The 20,656-nt window shown below is 43.5% G+C and overlaps 1 protein-coding gene across 1 annotated transcript in view; it reads left to right on the plus strand.

Moving 5' to 3' along the window:
* The window catches only part of SH3RF2 (SH3 domain containing ring finger 2), a 110,542-nt gene that overhangs the window by 56,877 nt on the left and 33,009 nt on the right, over positions 1-20,656 (plus strand). The window contains exon 4 of the mRNA XM_049648542.1: positions 6,067-6,390. Within this exon, the coding sequence (XP_049504499.1) occupies positions 6,067-6,390 (324 nt within the window). The remainder of the gene's footprint in view (positions 1-6,066; positions 6,391-20,656) is intronic.

Consider the following 20,656-nt stretch of genomic DNA (forward strand, 5'->3'; position numbering starts at 1 on the left):
ATGTGGATCCTGAGAAACTTAACAGGAACCCATGGGGGAGGGGAAGGAAAAAAAAAAAAAGAGGTTAGAGTGGGAGAGAGCCAAAGCATAAGAGACTCTTAAAAACTGAAAAACTGAGGGTTGATGGGGGGTGGGAGGGAGGGGAGGGTGGGTGATGGGTATTGAGGAGGGCACCTTTTGGGATGAGCACTGGGTGTTGTATGGAAACCAATTTGACAATAAATTTCATATATTAAAAAAAAAAAAGAAAAGAAAACAAACCATTCAGTGTGACCCTGTCCTGTACACATATATTCAATCATTCAACTAATGTTTCACTGAGTACCTGCTAAGTCAGGTCCTATGCTAAGTTCTAAAGATACAAAGAGATAATGGGTTCCTACTTGCAGGGACTATAAACTCAGACATTAATCAAGTAATTTTTAAGTGTGATGAATGATGCAAAGAATCAAAGGGAGGGAAATAAATGGGGGGAGGAGGGAATGATGTACAACTGACCTGGGAAAGAGGTCAGCGAATACCTTGTATGCCAAGATCACCCAGATGGATAGGAGTTATGTAGGTAAGCACGGAGAGAAGAGTGTTTTAGGGAGTGGAGGTAACATATACCAAAGTCTGACAGGTTGAGGAAGTGTAGTGTATCCACAGGACCGAAAGAATACTAGAGCTGGAGCTTAGAAAGTAAGACAGTAACCTGACACGCCAGGGAAGTGAGTGGGAGACAGGTCACTGAGGGCTTTATAAAGCATCCTGTATTCGTCAGGATGAACTAGGTTATGCTATGGTAATAAATAGCCCCAAACTGCCAGTGACTTAGCAAGGAAAAACTTACTTCTCGCCCACATTACATGTTTGGCACGGAACAGTGAGAAGCTGTGCTCACATAGTCACTCTAGAAACCCACACTGAGGCTGGGCCACCTTGTAGTTGCCATCTGGAGCACATGGACTTCCCCAGTCTTCATAGCAGGGGAGGAGTAAGGAGGATTGAGTTGTGCATCAGCAAATGCCTCAGCTCAAAACTGACACTTGTCACTCCACTCATGGCCCATGGGCCTGAACCAGTCCCCTAGCCCTTCCTGTCTTCAAGGCAGCTGAGAAGTACAGGGGAGCACGAGGAACATCTGATAAGTATGGTGGTCTGTGCCACATGGTAAGAAGTTTGGGCTTGATCCAGAAGTCAGTAGACACCACTGGAAGATTCTAAGGGACACAGTAACTCCATCAAACCTGGGTTTCTTTTTGTTGTTGTTGTATATTTATTTTTGAGAGAAAGACTGGGGGACGGGCAGAGAGAGAGGGAGACACAGAATCCGAAGCAGGCTCCAGGCTCTGAGCTGTCAGCACACAGCCTGACACGGGGCTCAAACTCACAGACCTCCAGACCATGACCTGAGCCAAAGTCAGATGCTTAACCCACTGAGCCACCCAGGTGCCCCCAGACTTGGATTTCTTAAAGTCTGCTCTTCCGGCTATAGTAAGAAGAATAATTTGAGGAGGAGAGAGGAAAAAGCAGGAAGACCAGTTAGGAGGCTGGCTCATGGCTCCGTTGGAAGATGACTGTGGCTTGGGCCGGGAAATTGGAAACAAGTAGACAGATTCAAACACCATTTAGGAGGTAGATCCACAGGGCTTGGAGGTTGACAAAAGTGAGGAACAGTGGAGAGGGAGTGGTCAAGAATGCATGCCCCACTTTCTGCTTTATGTGCCTAGGTTAGTGGTGGAGCCGCTACCAAAGAGGGACAATTACAGTGATGGGGAGACGGTGGTTAAATTTCCAAGGACAGAGATCAGCTACAATCAATACCAAATTGGATACATAGGAGGTGCTTACATTTTTGCATGTTAGAGCTTGCGTGGTCCCCTGCATAATTTCAAGAAGCTTCTCCATAGCTCTGGGAGGAAAAAAGCACCATTGATTTTATTACCCATTTTTGGTACTCTTTTTTCGAAAACTTCTGCATTTAATGATTATTCATTTGGACACTCTCCCCACCCCTTCACCTCTAAAATTAGTGATTACGAGAACCCTCAAGATTATCATCAAACTAGCCATTGCTTCGTTTGTTCTCCTAATTGCTAGGAGGGGAAAAAGATAATCAAGTGGTTGCTCTAATCTGGAAACCTGATTTTCAAAAATTACTTGAAATCTAAATTGAGCTTTTTAAAGCAGTACTTAAATTTTAACTCCAGTCATTTCATTAAGACTAGCACTTGCTAAGAACTCTTTAAACAAGTTTTGAATTATCAGTGCCATGCAAAGCAACTGAAAAAAAGGAAGGCTTTCTGGTAAGAGTGGCATGGGTTGGTTTTTTTTTTTCTTTTCTGCATAAACAGGATTTTTCTTGTTAATGCATCACTTGATTTATTGAATTACACCTGAATAAAAAGGTGGTAAAACAAATGCTGAGCTTATACCCATTCTTGTCAGGACTTCTCCAGTGAGGCCTGCCTGGGTTATGTGAACCTTGCTCAGCCCAATGAACCTCAAGGATATTGTTTCAAATGAGTGGGTACAAATTTGAGAGATGTGCAGTCTTTCCCCAACCGCGCTATTAATCACGTTGGCAGAACACAGGCAGACCAAGAGTCACACAAAGCCTTTTATCAGTGTTGCTGATGAAAACACTGAAGGTGTTGCTCACCAGGGGAAAAAGAACAATTAGGAAGCAGGAAAAAAAAATTAATTGATTTCATTCTAGCTGTGAATGACCATAAAGAACTTTACTCATTCAACTCAAAGAGTATATGTTGCCCTCTTACTAAATCAACAATGGAGGGATAGGTGCTCTGGGGAATGTAGACATTGTCCCGAGCCCACACTGCCATCAGAGCTTGCCGACACAACTTCTGTAACTTCCTAGGTAGTCTCCCTACTTCTACGCTGGTACTTCTGAATAAAAAAAAAATAAAAACAAATACAGAAAAGTCTAAACTTTTCTGTATTTGTTTTTATTTGCATATGGCAAAATTTACTCTTTTTGGGTCCACTTCTATACATTTTGGTAAATGCATCCAGTATACCCACACGACCATCAAGATATAGAATAGTTCCAGGGTGCCTGAGTGGTTCAGTCGGTTAAGCGTCCAACTTCAGCTCAGGTCATGGTCTCACACAATTCATGAGTTGAGCCCCGAATTGGGCTGTCTGCTGTCAGTGCGGAACCTGCTTTGGATCCGCTCTGTCTCCCTGTCTCTCTCTGCACCCCACCTCTCTCAAAAATAAATAAACATTAAAAAAAAAGATCTAGAATAGTTCCAACATCCCCAAAAGGTGCAACAACATGCTGACTCTTTGTAGTCAGCCCCTTCCTGACTCCCAATAGCAGGCAATCACTGATCTGGTTTCTGCTCCTATAGTTTTCCTTTTCCTGAATGTCATAGCAATGGAATCCTGCAAAATGTAGCCTTGGAGTCTGGCGTCTTTCACTTAGCACAAAGCATTGGAGATCCATCCATGTAGTTAGGTATATCAGCAGCTCTTCCCGTTTAATTGCTAAGCCGCATTCCACTGCATGGATGTGCCAGAGTCTGTTTGTCCGTGCACCAGGTGAAAGACAATGCGTTGTTTCTAGTTGTCGGCAGCTACAAGTGAAGCTACCATAAACATTTGCATACCGATTTTTGAGCAGGCATAAGTTTTCCTGTCTCTTCAGTAATTACCTAGGAGTGAGATGGCTGGGTCAGATGCCAAGTGTGGGTTTAGCTTTGTAAGAAACTGCCAAAGCAAAGCATGAGCTTTTAAAAGCAGAAATCAGATTGTGTCACTTCTCTACCTAATCCTGACAAAGGCTTCCTTTACACTTAGAATAAACTTGAGCCTCCCCGGACCTTTGTGACCCTGCCCCTGCCTGTCTCTGTGGTCTCTTTACCACCTGCTCCTCACTCCATTCCAGCTTCTGTTTCTTGCTTTTTTCTCAGACTGTTTTTCCCCCTCCTTAGGATCTTTTTACTTGATTATAATCCCTCTGCCTGGCATGTTCTTACCCCCATCTTCACACAGCTGGTTCCTTCTTGTCATCTGTGTCTCGGTTAAATGCCACCTTCTCAGGGGACTTCCTTGACCCACCCCCCCCATCTAAAGTAGGTGCCTCCCCCAACCCGTCTTTATCACGTCAAAGCACTTACTTCTGTCTGATATTTTCTTGTTTGGTTGTCTGTTTCCTGGCTGTGCCATTTATAAGTCACCCCTTCGGGCCACAGCCCTTTTATCTTTAAAGTGGGCATAATAGGGGCACCTGGGTGGCTCAGTCAGTTAAGCATCTGACTTCAGCCATGCTCATGATTTCATGGTCTGTGAGTTCAAGCTCTGCGTTGGGCTCTGTGCTGATAGCTCAGAGCCTGGAGCCTGACTCAGATTCTGTGTCTTCCTCTATCTCTGCCCCTCCCCAACTTGTGCTCTCTCTGTCTCTCTCTCTCAAAGATAAACATACACACATACATACATACATACATACATACATACATACATAAGATGGACATAATAGGGGCACCTGGGTGGCTCATTAAGTTAAGTGTCCAACTTCAGCTCAGATCATGATCTCACAGCTTGTAAGTTCGAGCCCCCCATCAGCCTCTGAGTGGGCTCTGTACTGGCAGCTCGGAGCCTGGAGCCTGCTTCAGATTCTGTGTCTCCATTTCTCTCTCTGCCCCTCCCCCACTCATGCTCTGTCTCTCTCTCCTTCAAAAATAAATAAATATTTTTAAAAAATTTTTAAATAAATAAAATAAACTGGACATAGTAATGCCCCCTCCCCTACTCAATGATTCTTTTTCACAGTATTACAAGCTTTGTGAGGTAGAAATTGTATCTTCTTTAAAAACTTTCTACCTTGGGGGACGCCTGGGGTGGCTCAGTCAGTTGAACATCTGACTTAGGCTCAGGTCATGATCTCATGGTTTGTGAGTTTAAGCCCACATGGGGCCGGCTGCTGTCAGCACACAGCCCACTTTGGATCCTCTGTCCCTTTCTCTCTGCCCCTCCCCTCCCCTTCTCTTTCCCTCTCTCTCAAAAATGAATAAACATTTAAAAATAAAATTTTCTATCTTGGCTATGTTAATCATCTGCATATTGTCATTAAAACGTTCTTAAATGGGCAAATTCCCTTTTATCTTTATAGTTGAATCTGTAAAGTGGAATGAGACACATGGCTTTGGAGGACAACTCTGTCCATGTATTCCAGCCTTCCAAAGGAATTGAACCCAAAATGTAACACAGCTGGTGGCTGTGCTAGACCTAGCTGGTACTAGATTGTCAGAGCTGGCTTTTATATTTTCAGGAATTTTGCTAGCTAGTTGTTAAACCATTGGTAGGTATTTGCACCGTAGAAATTGGGAAACTCTACAAATCAGGGCTTGCACTTACGTTTTTTCTTTTCTTTTCTTTCTCCATACACCAGCATATTAGAGACTAAGAGGCATGGAACAAGAGAGAAATGTGAGGAGTTAAAAGTGTTTAAAGAAAGTAGTAAAAGTAGCATAAAGATTCAAAGTCCCAAATACATTTACATTATGGTTCAAATGCTTATAAGATGAGAAAACCTGACCAAGTCCATCCATGTGTGATTCCACAAGCACTCACTGAGCATCCGCTGTGGGACAGGGCCGAGACGAACATGTATGAGCTCGCTGCCATCAGGTAGCTAACAGTCCAGTGGGGGAAGGAAATGATTGCAGTGTATTGTATAAAGTGCCATGGTGGAAAAGTATAGAAGCTGCAGCCCACGCAGTGGCATTCAGGAGTGGCTGAAGGAGGAAAAGGGGAGGGTGTGCCTGGGAGAAATGGGTAAAGGAAGAGTGCTCCCGATCAGGGAAGAGTATCATGACTTATTTTTAACCCCTGGAGACCTCAGTGAGGAAGGAGAGCAATATCTACTTTGCAAGAGACTTGTCGAAATTTCTTGATGCAGCCAAGTAGCTGGGACATATCGATAAAAGGAGGAAGCTGACCAAAGAGTGATGGCTGAGGTGGTGGCATCCGAACTCGCTTCAGACTAGCCTGGGTAGGACTTAGCTGCTCACACCAGATCAGGAAGACTAACCTCTCATGGACCTTCTGTGTTTTCAGCCCAACCTCACTGCAAGACACCTCCTAGAGAAGAACAAAGGCCGTCATTCGGTCCGCACAAAAAACCTGTCTCTGGTACCCTCATCCTCCCGAGGCAAAGCAACCACCACGTCCACCCTCCGCAGGGGCCCTGGGTCCAGGAGGAAGGGGCCCGGGCAGTTCTCCATCACAACAGCTTTGAACACTCTCAACAGGATGGTCCATTCTCCCTCGGGGCGCCATATGGTGGAGATCAGCACCCCAGTGCTCATCAGCTCCAGCAACCCCTCTGTGATCACCCAGCACATGGAAAAAGGAGATGTTCCTCCCAGCTCTGTGGGGCAGGTAGGAAACAAACCCCTGGGATAAGGGCACCTTGGAGTCAGGCAGGTGATGCACACCATGTCATAAACAGTATTGGATATTTAGTACCTGCTGAGCATCCATAATGCGCTAATAACAACTAATGTGTATATTATATGTCAGAGCTGTAGACACAGGATTCCATGTCATCCTTGAACCAGCCTCTTGAGTTAGGTACTATTACTGTTCTCCCCATTTTATAGATAAGAAAACTGAGGCCAAGAGGAGTTAAACAACTTGCGAGATCTTCACAGACACTGTGCTTTCCCATGCTGAAAGCCATGACATAGTTCCAGTCCCATAAAGAACTTCTCTCCCAGGAGACAATAGCACCCATTTCCTAGAGAGAGTTTTGGCATCATGATTAGAGATTCACTGTTCCATTCTATCCTCTGACAATGTCTTAGGCATCATGTGGAAAGGAAGGAAAAGAGGGAAAGAGAAATTGTGGGTTACTGGGTGTTTTTAGGACTGGCTACATAATTTGCAGGGCCCAGTGAAATGTGAAAATGCAGGCCCCTTGCTCAAAAATGACTAAGAATTTCAAGGGGCCCCTGGGTGGCTCAGTTGGTTGAGGGTCCGACTTCAGCTCAGGTCATGGTCTTTCTGTTCGAGAGTTCGAGCCCCACGTCAGGCTCTGTGCTAACAAACAGCTCGGAGCCTGGAGCCTGCTTCACATTCTGTATCTCTCTCTCTCTCTCTCCCCCTCCCCTGCTCATGCTCTGCCTCTCTCTGTCTCTCAAAAATAAATAAATGTTAAAAAAAAAATTTTAAGAATTTTGATACATCAACAGCAGAGCATTAAACCGAGTGAAGAGCCCTTCTCAATACAGAGCCCCATGTGACTATACGTGTCACATGGACACACACACACACACACACACACACACACACACACACACACAAAGCCAGCCCTGCGTGTTTTTATATGGAGTACCTAATAAGATAATACAGGAAAGTGCTCAGTGCCAGTGCTTGGCACATGCTAAGCCCCCAGTAAGCATTAGCTGTTAATACTATTATTATTCAGCCCAATCACTGAATTGCCAAATGAAGAGAGATACACCAAGGGGCAATTGTGGCAATCCAGAAACAGAAGTACTTCTAACAGCATGTGGCTATTTAGGTTGGAGGGTACTTTGAAAGATAAAGGACTGGAGGTATGAGGCAAAGTAATTAAGAACAACTGCATGTTGGGGATTCTGCTGAAAACACTCTTTGGAACCGGGCAGGTGGCAGCTTGAAAGGACAAACTTCAACTTGCACTGATGTATTTTTTTTAAAGCTGTAAATCTTGTTTTTAAACATGAATCTCTACCTTGGGATTAAAGGACTTAATTGGACTCTAATCCCTTTTTAACAAGACAAGGAGGAGGAGAAAGTCAAGGGCTTCTCAAAGACCTGCATGCTGGTCGAAAATGAAAACAATCACCATCAACAACATTTTCTATCTCATACCACTGTCTGGATCTCCAAGAGGCTGATTCTTCACGTGCCTCAGCCCACCACCTGCACTACATGCCCACACACACACACACACACACGCACACACACATACACATTTTCCCCTCCACATACTCTCTCCTTACATAAAAAACTATAACGTTCCCTTCCTACACACACATTCCAAATGCTTTTTTACAAGTACATACACGCTTTGTGCTCAGAGTTCTCCCTCCACCACACACACGCACACACACACACACACACACACACTCTCTCTCTCTAAAATGAGGGGCCTAGTGACTCACAATTAAGCCAAAGACTAACAGAATTTTTCTAAAGCCGTTTTTATATATAGAGAGAGATAGGTAGATATTTATAAAGTACAGCCCACACTCAGAAGATCTAAGCAACCTCACTCAGCTGTAAGTTGGTTTCCCAAGAGATTTAGCCAAGAGTCATTTTTCATGTGCCTTTTAAATTCTTTCCAGTCATTTACCTCATCCATAGAGAGGCTAGAGCAGAGTGGAGAATCCTAGTAGGATTTAAAGTAAATAGTATTTTTTTTAATTTAATTAAAAAATATAAAGTAAAATAGTGTTTCTTCCTAGTTTTCACAGAGGTGAGAATTCCAAAATTTGGCATTTGCGTATCCTATTCCCAGGGAACCTTTGCACGGTATTGATAATAGCCTTTTCTCAATTCAGATGGCCGTGGATTTTAAGTGTTTCTACATGTTTGCCCAAGTGTTGTCAAAAATGCTCTTAAAATACTTCATTTACAAGCTACATCTAAAGATGGGTAAAACATTGAGCAAATGACAAGTTCTTTTGCTTCCTTTTTCCTCTAACATCCTTGAGAGCTGAGGTTGGATCTAACTTTTCAGGTTTCCCCTCTATTCCCCATCCCAGCACGCTGCACAGTGTCTACTCTGTAATAGGCACTCAGTAAATGAGGAAATCAAGACTTTTGACTTAAACATCTGGGCAGATAGTGGTGATGTATACTCAGACAGGAAAGCCTAGAGGAGGAATAATTTCCTGTAGAGATCTCACAGGTCAGTGTAACTTTTTCAACCAATAAACATCTGTTGGGTGCTTACAGTGTGCTCGTAACCATAGTGAGTACTGGGGATTCTACTACCAAAACAACAGGAACAATAGTCATCTTGAACACTTACTGAGACTAATATGATTGATGGATAGAGAAATAGAGAGATAGGATGATATACTCTGATAGCAAAGTCTTTATTTGCTAGTCTCCTAAGTCCCGCCCTCTATCCTGAAAGATGATAAGAGCCTTTGTAAGGGAGATATTATCACTACTTTAGGTAGTTACTAAAGTACTTTAGTACTTCACTACTTTAAGGTAATTAAGCCGCCCCCCCAAAAAAATAGTTTTTCCGTAGTTCACGTAATTAGTAAACAATCAGAGTCTGGATTAACCCTAGAATTGTGTGATGCTGGAACATACGCTCTTGTCACTACACTATGCCATCAACAGAGACCTCATCAAGCAACAGTGTTATGTCAGTGCAGTTCATATCGGGTGTCTGTAGCCTCTATTCTTTCAGACTTGTCACCTGACTCCCTTTAGACGCCGAGGCCCTCCAGCATTCTCTTCCCTGCCCACCCCCTTCTCCAGTAAAGAATTTGCCCTAAGTCTTTTACATCTAAACGTTTTTGTTTACTATCATTTTGTTCCTTTATGAACTACCAACTGTGTCCAGCCATTGTGTATGCTGCTGAGGTACCAAGAGTAAATTCTCACCATCAAGGAACGCCCTCTGGCAGGGACACAAAAAATAAATGACTGCCTATAGTGGAGTGAGGGCTTCCTAACATGGCTTGAGGACCTGCTGGCACCCGCACTGACTTAAGCAGTACAGAGACTCAGAATTTACCAACACAGAACTGTAGACTGAGAAAGTCATTTCCTTTCCAATTTTCCCCAAGCCCATTGATGATATCGAGAAGGTCCCAATTTGGTACTGACACTTGACAGTCTGCCTTGACACTTGCTCTAAGGAAGAGAGAGCAAGACCTGGGGCCCAGGGCTTCTGGCAAGTTCTTGCCCATCTCTGAACTGAACAACACTGTATGTTTTTATTATGTGGTCTGATGGTTATCTTCCATATAAGTGGTATCAGTTTTATGTTCAGAGCGGTATATGAAAAGAGAAGCCAGAGTAAGGAATTTTGTTTTCCTGTTGTCTTTGTGTCTTCTCACCTGTGGGAAACCACCTGACACATTTGGCTAGAACATCAGGAAATGGCCTCAAAGATGAACTTTGCACTAAATACAACTGTACTCGTAAATAATTCAGGATTAGACCTGAAGAGGCTGAGTAGATTCCCTGGGAAATTGTGGTGAGAAGGTTAAGTAGGAAGATTGGAACTCATGTAGTTGGCCTCTGGGAGAGTCCTGAAGATGATCTCTCGAGGTCTACACTGAGAAGGGACGCCTTAGAAGGAGTAAGTCAAGTGCATGGGGCACGCATTAGAAAGATGTCCTTGAGCAGTTGAAGTCACAACTGCCAGGCCCACCCTAGAGATTCTAAAATTCACTTGTTCACGATGTGGAGGCTGCCTGCCCACTGTCTCCCACACTCACAGAACAATGAGGCATTCTTGTTTTCTCTAATGCTGGGCTTCCTAAGAGGTTCTGCTCCCTCAGTATACCCCCTATCTCCTACCCTCACCTGCCACCCCCCTACTAATCCCCTAAACCCCCGCCTTCAGCCTGCCCCTCCTCCTGTATCACAGATGCAGGTTAGTGGAACTGCTAAACAACTAGAAAGCCTGTCATCATTCCAGAGTTTTGTCTTTCCCTCACCTCTTACATCAGTTAGTCAGCAAGCTCATTTTCCCACCCGAATTGTCATGGGTTCTGTCCATTCCATCCCAGTGCCTTACTTTTGGTCCTCATCTCTTGCCGAGACTGTTGCTTCAGCCTCCTTCTTGGTCTCACAGAGCTCATGCTCAATCACTACACCTCACCCCACCCACCCCTTCACCCCCATGCATTCTTCCAGCCATGGCCTCTATCACAATGTCTTGAAAGCCCAAATCCATGAAGCTGCTTCTCTTGCCCAAACTGCCAGTGGTTCCCTATAGTCCACAGAAGAAGTGATACCTGCCGTTTATTGAATGGCCACTAAAAGCCAGCATCTATACTGATAACTTACAGACATTATGACTAGCCTCACAACTGTTCATAGTAGGCACTGGTATGCCCATTTTACCAAATAGGAAAATTCGGGGACAGAAAGATTAGGTAACTTGTCCAAAGTCTCAAAGTTAGAAACAGAGTCAGGATTTGAGGACAGACTAAAGTTTATTTATTTACTTTGAGAGACAGAGAAAGAGAGCATGAGCAGAGGAGGGGATAGAGAGAAATAATCCCAAGCAGGCTCTGTACTGTCAGCACAGAGTCCAATGAAGGGCTCGAATTCATACACTGTGAGATTATGACCTGATCCACTCAACCGACCCAGGCGGCCTGATCTACTTGACATTTTTAAGCACAGTACATCTATTCTAGGCCACCTCTCTGCTTTTTGTCCTTGTACCCAGCATGGTGCCTGCATTATTATGAGCAATGAACAAAAGGCTGTTTCTCTTGGAATTTATTTTTGGTGCATTCACCTGTCACAATCATATCCACACCCCAAGCCCTATATGCATATCATTTCTGCAAGGAACCTTTTGCCAGTTCTCCCCTGCAAAATTAATATCTCCCCTTGTGTTCACAGCACATTGTTTTTACTCAAGTTATAACACATTCTTCTTTGTATTGTCAATACCCCACATATATCTTCTCACCAAGCTCACGAATATTGAATACTTCCTAAGGGAGGAGATGGTGTTTTATTCATTTATGTTACTGTTCACTTTCCAAAACCCCATCAAAGGTTTCTAATAACATGTTTTGCCTCAAGAATTAAAAACAAAGTCAGAGACCTCTGACTTTTTTAAATAATTACCACATTAAAAAAATTTTTTTTAAAAACAGAAGGTGCCTGGGTGGCTCAGTCGGTTGAGCATCTGACTTCAGCTCAGGTCATGATCTCGCAGACTGTGAGCTCGAGCCCCATGTCAGGCTCTGTGCTGACAGCTCAGAACCTGGAGCCTGCTTCGGATTCTGTGTCTCCCTCTCTCTTTCTGCCCCTCCCCCGCTCATGCTCTGTCTCTCTCTCTCTGTCAAAAAGAAATAAACATTAAAAACAAATCTTTAAATAATTACCAATCCCCATCCCTTCTTCTGATTAAAAAAAGGACAAAGGCAGATCAGTGAAGTGTAATTCCATTCCCCACACCTCTTCCATCCCATTGATAATGACAAGTCCAAGCATCTTTCCTGGCCTCCTGGGGAGATGAGCTGTGACACATCTTGGGGAATTCTGAAGTCTGTAAAGCTAGCTTTCCATTCAATACCATATTTGAAATATTCTGGATAAAGTAACTTTCAACATCTTGAACTATAAGTCCGGACCCTCACCTTTTCTCTCTTTGATGGGAGTTTCTCAGCCCAAATTCGTGGTACTCAGGACTACCATGAGAGATGGCTTTGACTTAGTATTAAGATAATTTCTTTCCTTTGGACACCATCTCAATGCAAATTTATGCTTAAGATTCTAGCTAACCCTCCTTCTAAGGTAATTTACAGAAATAGATTGATCCTATGCTTCTAGTCTTATGTTAATATCTCCCAATATAAATGTTCCATCTTCACAATTTTCACTCAGTAAACCCCTATTTATAAATTAAGTTATCCTAGCACTCTTGAACTGATGGAATGGTCCCCAAGGGTCATGGGTAAAAATTGGGAAGGCTCCATTTTATTGATACCTGTCCCCTCAAACCGTTTTGTTCCACATCATCTTTATCTGCCCCAAAGTGCCTTGTGTGGAGTCTAACAGGTGCTTGAAATTTGTTAAAATTTCAAGAGTATATCCCTGGCTGGAGACAACCCCTTAAACTGTTCTCATAAATTATCAGTAATGCCTTAGCAGGAGTTCCCTGGTGGACATCTGAAAGCAAAAACGGACACAGGTTGGGACCACAGGGCATCTACTGCCCTCTACTCTGCCAGATCCCAGCCCCCCTCCCCGGGAAAGAACCATCAGGAGCCACCTAGGCAAGGAGTGTTTTGTGCTGGAGAACCTCCTCTGGCCTTGAACCCAGAAAGGGTTTCCTACCTTGAAAGGTTGTTGGGAAAATCAGAAGATGCAAAGTGGATGTAAAGTGCTTGGTTAGCATTTGGATTGTTGTGATTATTACTAAAAATTTTAGCAGTCAAAATTTCTTAGAGGTCAAGTTTTAGATTTCTCTTCAATCACTATGCTGTACATTTTTTTTTAACTTTTTTGTAATGGAAAATTTTAAACATTGTAAAAGAAGAAGGAAGAGTATAATGAAGCCTCATATACATAACACCAAGTCTCAACAATTATCCACTCATGGGCCAGTCTTATTTAAGTTATATCCCCACTCACGAACCTGCTCCCCAACTGGGTTATTTTGAAGCATAGCTCAGACATCCTATCACTTCATCCACACATATCTCAGCATCTCTTTACACATTTTAGTCAGTATTTATTTCTAAGAATTTAACATAACCATGATCCCATTATCACACATTAGAAAATGGGCAATGATTTCTTTTGGGTTTCTTTTTAATGTTTATTTACTTATTTTTGAGAGCACTTGCCCCAATTTCTTTATTTAGCCAGTGTTCACATGTCCATATTTGCCTTTTAATTTTTTTTACAGTTGGTTTGTTTAAATGACATCCAAATGAGGTAAACACTTTGAATTGGGTTGATATGTCTCTTAAATTTCTTTTATTCCACAAGCTCCCTCTCTCTCCTTGTCTTGTCCTTGGCCATGCATGTGTTACAGAAGCCAAGTTGTGTGTCTTGTTGGATTTTTGCATTCTGGGTATTGCTAGTTGCCTCTTTGCAGCATTTTTTAACACATGCCTCTCTCCCCTGTGCTTTCTGTAAACTGGTAGCTACACCTAGGGGCTTAATCAGCTTCAGACTTGGTTTTTGGCAAGAATACCTCATGGATAGTGCTAAGTACTTCTTTTGTGGTTTTTGTCTTGTTTTGTTTAAGGGCACAATTCACTGACTTTTAATATATCCAGACGTTATGCATCCATTACCATAATGTAAAACATTTTCATTATTCCAAAAAGAAACCTCACACCTCTTAACCATCACCCCAAGTTCCCCATTTCCCGCCACCCCCACCTCAGCCCCAGGAAACACCAATTTACTTTCTGTCTCTATAGATTTGCCTGTTCATTTGATTTCAGTGGAGTCACACAGTTTTTGGTCCTTTGTGGCTGGCTTCTTTCACTTAGCATTATGTTTCCAAGTGCATCTGTTAGAGCAGGTATCAGTACCTCATTCCTTTTTACGATTGATAACATTCCCTTGTATAGACTATTGTGTGGATATACCACATTTTGTTTACCTACTCATCAGTTGATGGACATCTGGAGTTTTTTTGCCTTTTAGTATTATAAATAATCCTGCTGTGAACAGTCATGTACAGGTTTTTTGTGGGCACGTGTTTCCATATGGTTATACAACTAGGAGTGGAATTACTCGATCATATGGTAACTTTATTAACTGTTTGAAGAACTGCCAACTGTTTTCCAAAGTGATTACACTATTTTACATCCTTACCAATGGTTTATGAGAGTTCCAATTTCTCCACATCTTCACCAACACTTGTTTTATTATCTTCCTTTTCTATTATGGTCATCTTAATGGGTATGAAGTGGTATCCATTGTGGTTTTGGTTTGCATTTCCTTGATGGCTAAGCATCTGTTCATGTGTTTATTGGATATGCATTCTTTAGAGGACTGTCTATTTGTATCCTTTGCTATATTTTTAATGGGTCATTTACCTTATAACTGAGTTTAAGAATGCTGTACCTATGGGGGCACCTGGGTGGCTGAGTTAGTTAAGTGTCCGATTTCAGCTCAGGTCATGATCTCACGATTTGTGAGGTAGAGCCCCACAACAGACTCTGCACTGACAATCCGGAGACTGCTTGGAATTCTCTCTCTCCCTCTCTCTCTGCCCTCTGTCTCAAAATAAATAAATAACCCTCCCCCCCAAAAAAATAATTCTGTATCTATGTACATATATGCTAGGTGCATGTCCCTTATCAAATATATGACTTACAAAAATGTTCTCTGGTTGCCTTTTCATGTTCTTGGTGGTATCTTTTGAGGCACAAAAGTTTTAATTAGATGGTAGCCACTCTATCTATTCTTTCCTTTGTTGCTTGTACTTTTGGTGTCATATCTTAGAATCCATTGCTTAATCCAGGTCCACAAGATTTACCCCTATGTTTTCATCTAAGAATTTTATAGTTTTACATTTGGGTATGATACATTTGGAGTTAATTTTTGTATGTGTTGTGAGGTAGGGGTCCAAATTCATTCTTTTACATGTAAAACGAATGTCTCTCATTTTGCATTAAAGTTTATTCAGATTCAGGTGTTGTCAGCCTTCTCCACCCATTATAAGGTTCCCCATCAGCCTTTCATCTAATGGTTTGAGGTGCCATTCATGAACATTCATTTGGGGTTGCAAAATGGTGACATTCCAAATCTATCATTCCTCCTAAATTTTTTTAAGCTACAATTCTTCTACAAGATTGACGACTACTTTCTAAGAGCTAATATGCGCAAGATGTTATACTGTGAGTTGTACCTAAATTATTTCACAGTGATTTCCAAACCTATATATCATAGGTGCTCAGCATATACTGAGGAAGCCAAAGTTCATGCCTCAACCACTATATCCCCTCTATCTCTGTCTCTCTTTGTTTCTCTCTCTCTGTCTTTCTTGTTTGTTTGTTCCTGGGCGTTTCCCTAGCTCAAAGACAGGACTCACTTCTCACCACCTTCTGGCTTGGAGTGTTTACCATCCCTAAACTGCTCCCCTTTTTCCACTGACTGCTGCCAGCGGAGCTAATCTCCCGCTGCCTGCCTGTGCCAGTCTTCTTGTTTACATCCTTATCACTGCCCTCAGGCCAGCCTCAGCATCCTGGCCTCCTCAGCCACATGGTCACCCTTCTGCCCCTCCTGATATCTGGATCCCACCCCTGGGCTAAGGCCAGGAGAAAAGGACTAGGCTTCTCCAGCCTGAAGAAGAAAGGGCTTCAGGACTCATGTGGGAATGAGTGTTGATTTTGTTTTTCCAAACTTAGGTTTATGTACTGGTTTTAAACTCCTGGGGTCCAGAAGAGGAACAGAACATAAATCAGAACATGAAGGACTTCACGAGTTCCAAGGAAAAACTTTTCCCACCACACAGATTGTGAGAAAGTAAATAGTGAAAATGCTGAAGGAGCTTATGGAAGCTAATACTGCTGGGTTTTGGTTTGGTTTTTATTTGTCCCTACAGAGGAAGGAAGCTTAGTACAAATAAGAAGGCTCTGAGTCAGGCAAAGCTGCATGCCACAGCTTTGCCATCTAATACTGAAGTAACCACGAACTGAGTACCTTACCCCACTGATCCTAGGTGTCCTCATCTGCAAAAGGGGTAGGTCCTTCCATGCAGGGTTACTGCTACTACCTATAGCCATTGCTACTACCTACTTTCCTCCAAGCAGAGTTTTTAGAATATATCATCATTTGTGTGACTGAGCAGAACCCCTGACTTAAAGCAGGCAACAAGCCAAACATCTTCGAGAACCTAGGTATCCTTTTCCACTTGACTTTCCTAATGTACATTTTTTGCAACTACTAGCAGATACGGGGGGATGAGAGAGGTTCTTGTCTCATTTTATACAAAAGAAAACTGGCAGAGAAAGGTATTTCTATGACAGATTCAAGGTCTTCCAAAAAAAGCAATTACAATTTAAGACAGAATTAGGAGTCCTTACGACATATCATTTAATGTCTCATCCTTGAGTCATATAGTCCCAGGTTGCAGTAGCCATTATTAGCACAAGGCAGGTGCCATCATCATCTGACATGCCATTATGTCACCAGGGAGGCCAAAGAGAATCTGATCTGAGTACTCCCACCCATTAGCTGCACGGCCTCTCCAGATCCTAGTTTTCTTGTTATTGAGATGGAATGATACAACTCATCTGATAGAGAATTATGTTGCTTAATTAGTTAACAGTGCATTCTAAAGCTAGGTAACACAGTGAAAACCTGTTCCTGTTATTAGTTAATGACAGTCATTGCTGCAGTCCCTCCTTGCGCTCAGGCACACCATCACATAAGAGACCTGCTTTCTCTCTGGCTACTGCAAAGTTTTCTCAGCCCCATCAGGTATCAGGTAGAGTTCTTTGAGGCAAAGAGCTTTTTTAGCAATGTTTCTCAGCACAGGCAGTATAGTGAGAAATCATGGGATTGGGGAGCCCCCAAATCTGGGATGAAACTCTCACTCTGCTTCTTACTGAGCAGTATAATTTGGGGCAAGTTATATAATCTCTCTGGGCCTCCATTTTTCCATCTGTGAAATGGAGCTGATGGTAATTTTTTTTTTTAACCTCATAAGATTGCTATGAGGATAAAACAAGGCAATACATGTACATGAGATAATGGCGCGGGTTTGGCAGTGGTAAATAGCTCAACAAATGTTCACTCTGCTATTAATGTTAGGTCAAGTCAGGAAGCTATCACCATCCCCCATCCCGAGGCCTTGCTGAGAATAACATTCACGAGCCACATACTTCAGAAGGATGATCTGCCTCACAGTTCAGACACTTCCAAAAGCCCCTATGCTCCCTTGATAAGCAGTGACAATTTCGAAGTGGGAAAGGGCATGACTTTTGGCTTCTATCTAGGGGACTCCTGGGGCAGTTTTCCTTGCTACGCTCAGACCCTCAGCTGTAATCCCAAGGGGGAACCCACGGGAAGGAAGCCAAGAATGACTCCAGGAAGAATGGCTTTGGATGAGAGACCAGGTGAAGATTGAGGCAGGGCCACCTGTCCACCATTTTCTGCATATACCTTTCAGCTTTCTGTGTGGGCCCCGTCCTCCCCTGTGTGGTTGCCCAAGCTCCTCACAGCCCATCAGTGAAGCAGCCAACAAAGAAATTTCTGGGTGCCCCCCATGCACTAGGCACGCGTGAGGCAGTGGACAAGACAGACGTGGTCCCTGTACTTATGAGCCTGCAGGCTCACAGGGAAGAGCAATAGGAAACAAAGTATTGTACGTACATGATTCCAAGACTGTGAATGTGTGAAATGCTGTGAGCTAAGGATGAGGAACGAAAGGAGTTTGTTAGAGAGGGCCCACCTCATCTGGGAGGTGGGAGAAACCCGCCTGACAAAAGGATCTCCAGGTAGAGACTGAAGGATGACAGAAGGCAGCTAGGTTTAAAGAACAAAAAACAAACAAAAACAGGTGAAGCGGGGCACCTGGCTGGCTCTGTCAGTAGAGCATGTGACTCTTGATCTTGGGATCATGAGTTCGAGCCCCACAATGGGCACGAAACTCACTAAAACAAACAAGCAGAAACACAGGTGAAGCAAGGCCTCACGAGTACCTCCCCTCAGCTCCGGCAGTCCAGTTGCCTTTATCCTGAAGTCTTGCCAGCAAATGCCAACACTCCCGGTCCACCTGCCACACCTGCACTTGGATCCCAACCCCGCCCAAGCTCCCTCAGGTCCTCTGGGGAGAAGCTTCTCTGGTTTCTGGTGACCAAAGCAGGTTCACTAATTAACCTTGCTGCTCAGCTTGCTTCCTTGATTCAGCATGTCTCCAATGAGAAGTTGAACTTTACATCATCACTTTCCTAATTAATCCCAGCAGGTGAGCCACTCAGGAGACCCGCCCCTGCCCAGGTGAAAGACAGAGCGGCCAAGCTTGTACCTCAGGAATTTTAGCATAGACTCTTCAGCTCTGGGAGCCAGAAGCAGGGGTAATTGATATCCAAGGCCACTGGGGCTTCAACACATGTGCATGCACACCCCCTTGCTCGCTCTCCCCCTCCCCTTCCCAAAATCAGAAAACTAAAAGGGCAAGAAAAAGAGGGCTGTACAGGGCAACAGTCAGGAGACAAGGAGGACAGTATACAGGAACACATGGGGCAGTGTTATCCTTTAATGGCACAATGACCTTGGCCGTGTGGCTCGACACTGCAAAGCCTCGGTTTCTTCATCTTAAACTGGTAAAACTACTAGCATCTTTCACATAGACCTATTAGAGAATTGAGTGAGATACGAGATTTCTCAGCCTCTGCAATGTTGATACTTTGGGCCACATAATTCTGCATGGCGGGAGTGACCTGTGCTTTGTCAGGTGTTTAGCAGCAGCCCTGGTCTCCACCCACTAGATGCCAATAGCACCCACCACTCAGTTGTGGCAATAAAAAAATGTCTCCAGACATTGTCAAATATTCCCCAGGGTGAAAACCAGCCACAGTTGGGAACCACTGACGTAATGGACATAGGGCAGGGCCTGGCATATAGTAAATGCAGAACGGATGGCAGCTAACATCAGGCTTGTGCAAGGGAAATGCCCTTTCTGGGTAGCCACATCAGACCCTTCTTTCCAAACACAAGCCAAGATTATAAGGGCCTTGGAGAAAGCTGGAACTTTCCAAAGGTAGGATGGGTAGATTTGCCAGTGCTGTCATTGAAATGTGCAGAGATTAATGTGTCCCTGGCTGGAGAAGTTGGAGGGAGCTATATATTGAGTAGGTTGTTGGAACAAGCCCACTTTCCACTCTGCTCAAGGAGCTAATTTTACATCATGGGTAGCAGGTACCAGACCCAGTGCCAGGGTCTTACGTACATCTTGGCGTCCGAGTATTATGAATAGATGTTATTATTTCCATTTTAGATGGAAGAACAAAGACTCAGAGAGGCTAAGTAACTAACTCACAGTTACTCAGAAGTTACATTTTAGGATTGGGTCAGAACCTGGGCCTGACTGTCCTCCAAGCCCATGCTCTTTCCCCACTCAAGCGGCTAGAGTAGGGCTTCTCACATTCTGACTTAACTTAGGAGCAGTTCTGGGACAGGAACCAGGCTTACTAGGAAGAATGATGGGATTGAGTAGCAGTGTCTGTTATGGGCCCAGGAAGAGGAAATGGAGGTACATGTGCCATGAGTTTGCCATCCATGTACAGGCCCATAATCCATAATTCAGTGATTCTATACCTTCCTCTCTGGTGTTATCTGGGGACTACACTGAGCTAAGGGCGCATCCCTGGGTTTATTCAGCAAAAAAGCTACTTTGCTATATATACTTTCTCAAGGCATAAGCTGAAAAACAGGTCTTTTTCACAGGTGAGGATTTCTACAGAAGGCACAAAAGGGCCATGTTCTTAGATAATTTCCATGCAAAAGCAAGTTAGGAGCTCCTATCACAACCTTTTGTTAATGCTTCATGAATTTTGTTTTTGATGAGGAACAGTGTTTTCAAAAAAGAAAAGAAAAAGGAAACTTCCAAGGAAATGGTCCATTTTCTTTCAGAGAAAAAAGTGTTTATTATATTTCAAAGCATAAACTTTGGGGCATATAATATCCATCCTTCATCCTCTCTTCCCACTCCAAAACAATCAAGCCCTGGTGGAAAATTGCACAACTAGATACATAATAAAACCTGCTTACATATGCAGAGACTATTGCAAACACCATTCTGTCTGCAGACACTTGGGCTAGGGAAGGTGTGCTTTCTCACAGCCGCGTCTGGGGCCACCCTGAGGACACAGAGGGCAGAGTCAGAAATGTGAATAAATCATCCCCACTTGCTGGGCTCAGCTCAGTCTACCTAACTGAGCTCTTAGGCCTTTCTCTGCCACCTCAGCCTTGA

The sequence above is a fragment of the Panthera uncia genome (genome assembly GCF_023721935.1).
Source record: "Panthera uncia isolate 11264 chromosome A1 unlocalized genomic scaffold, Puncia_PCG_1.0 HiC_scaffold_17, whole genome shotgun sequence".
Lineage (NCBI taxonomy): Eukaryota > Metazoa > Chordata > Mammalia > Carnivora > Felidae > Panthera > Panthera uncia.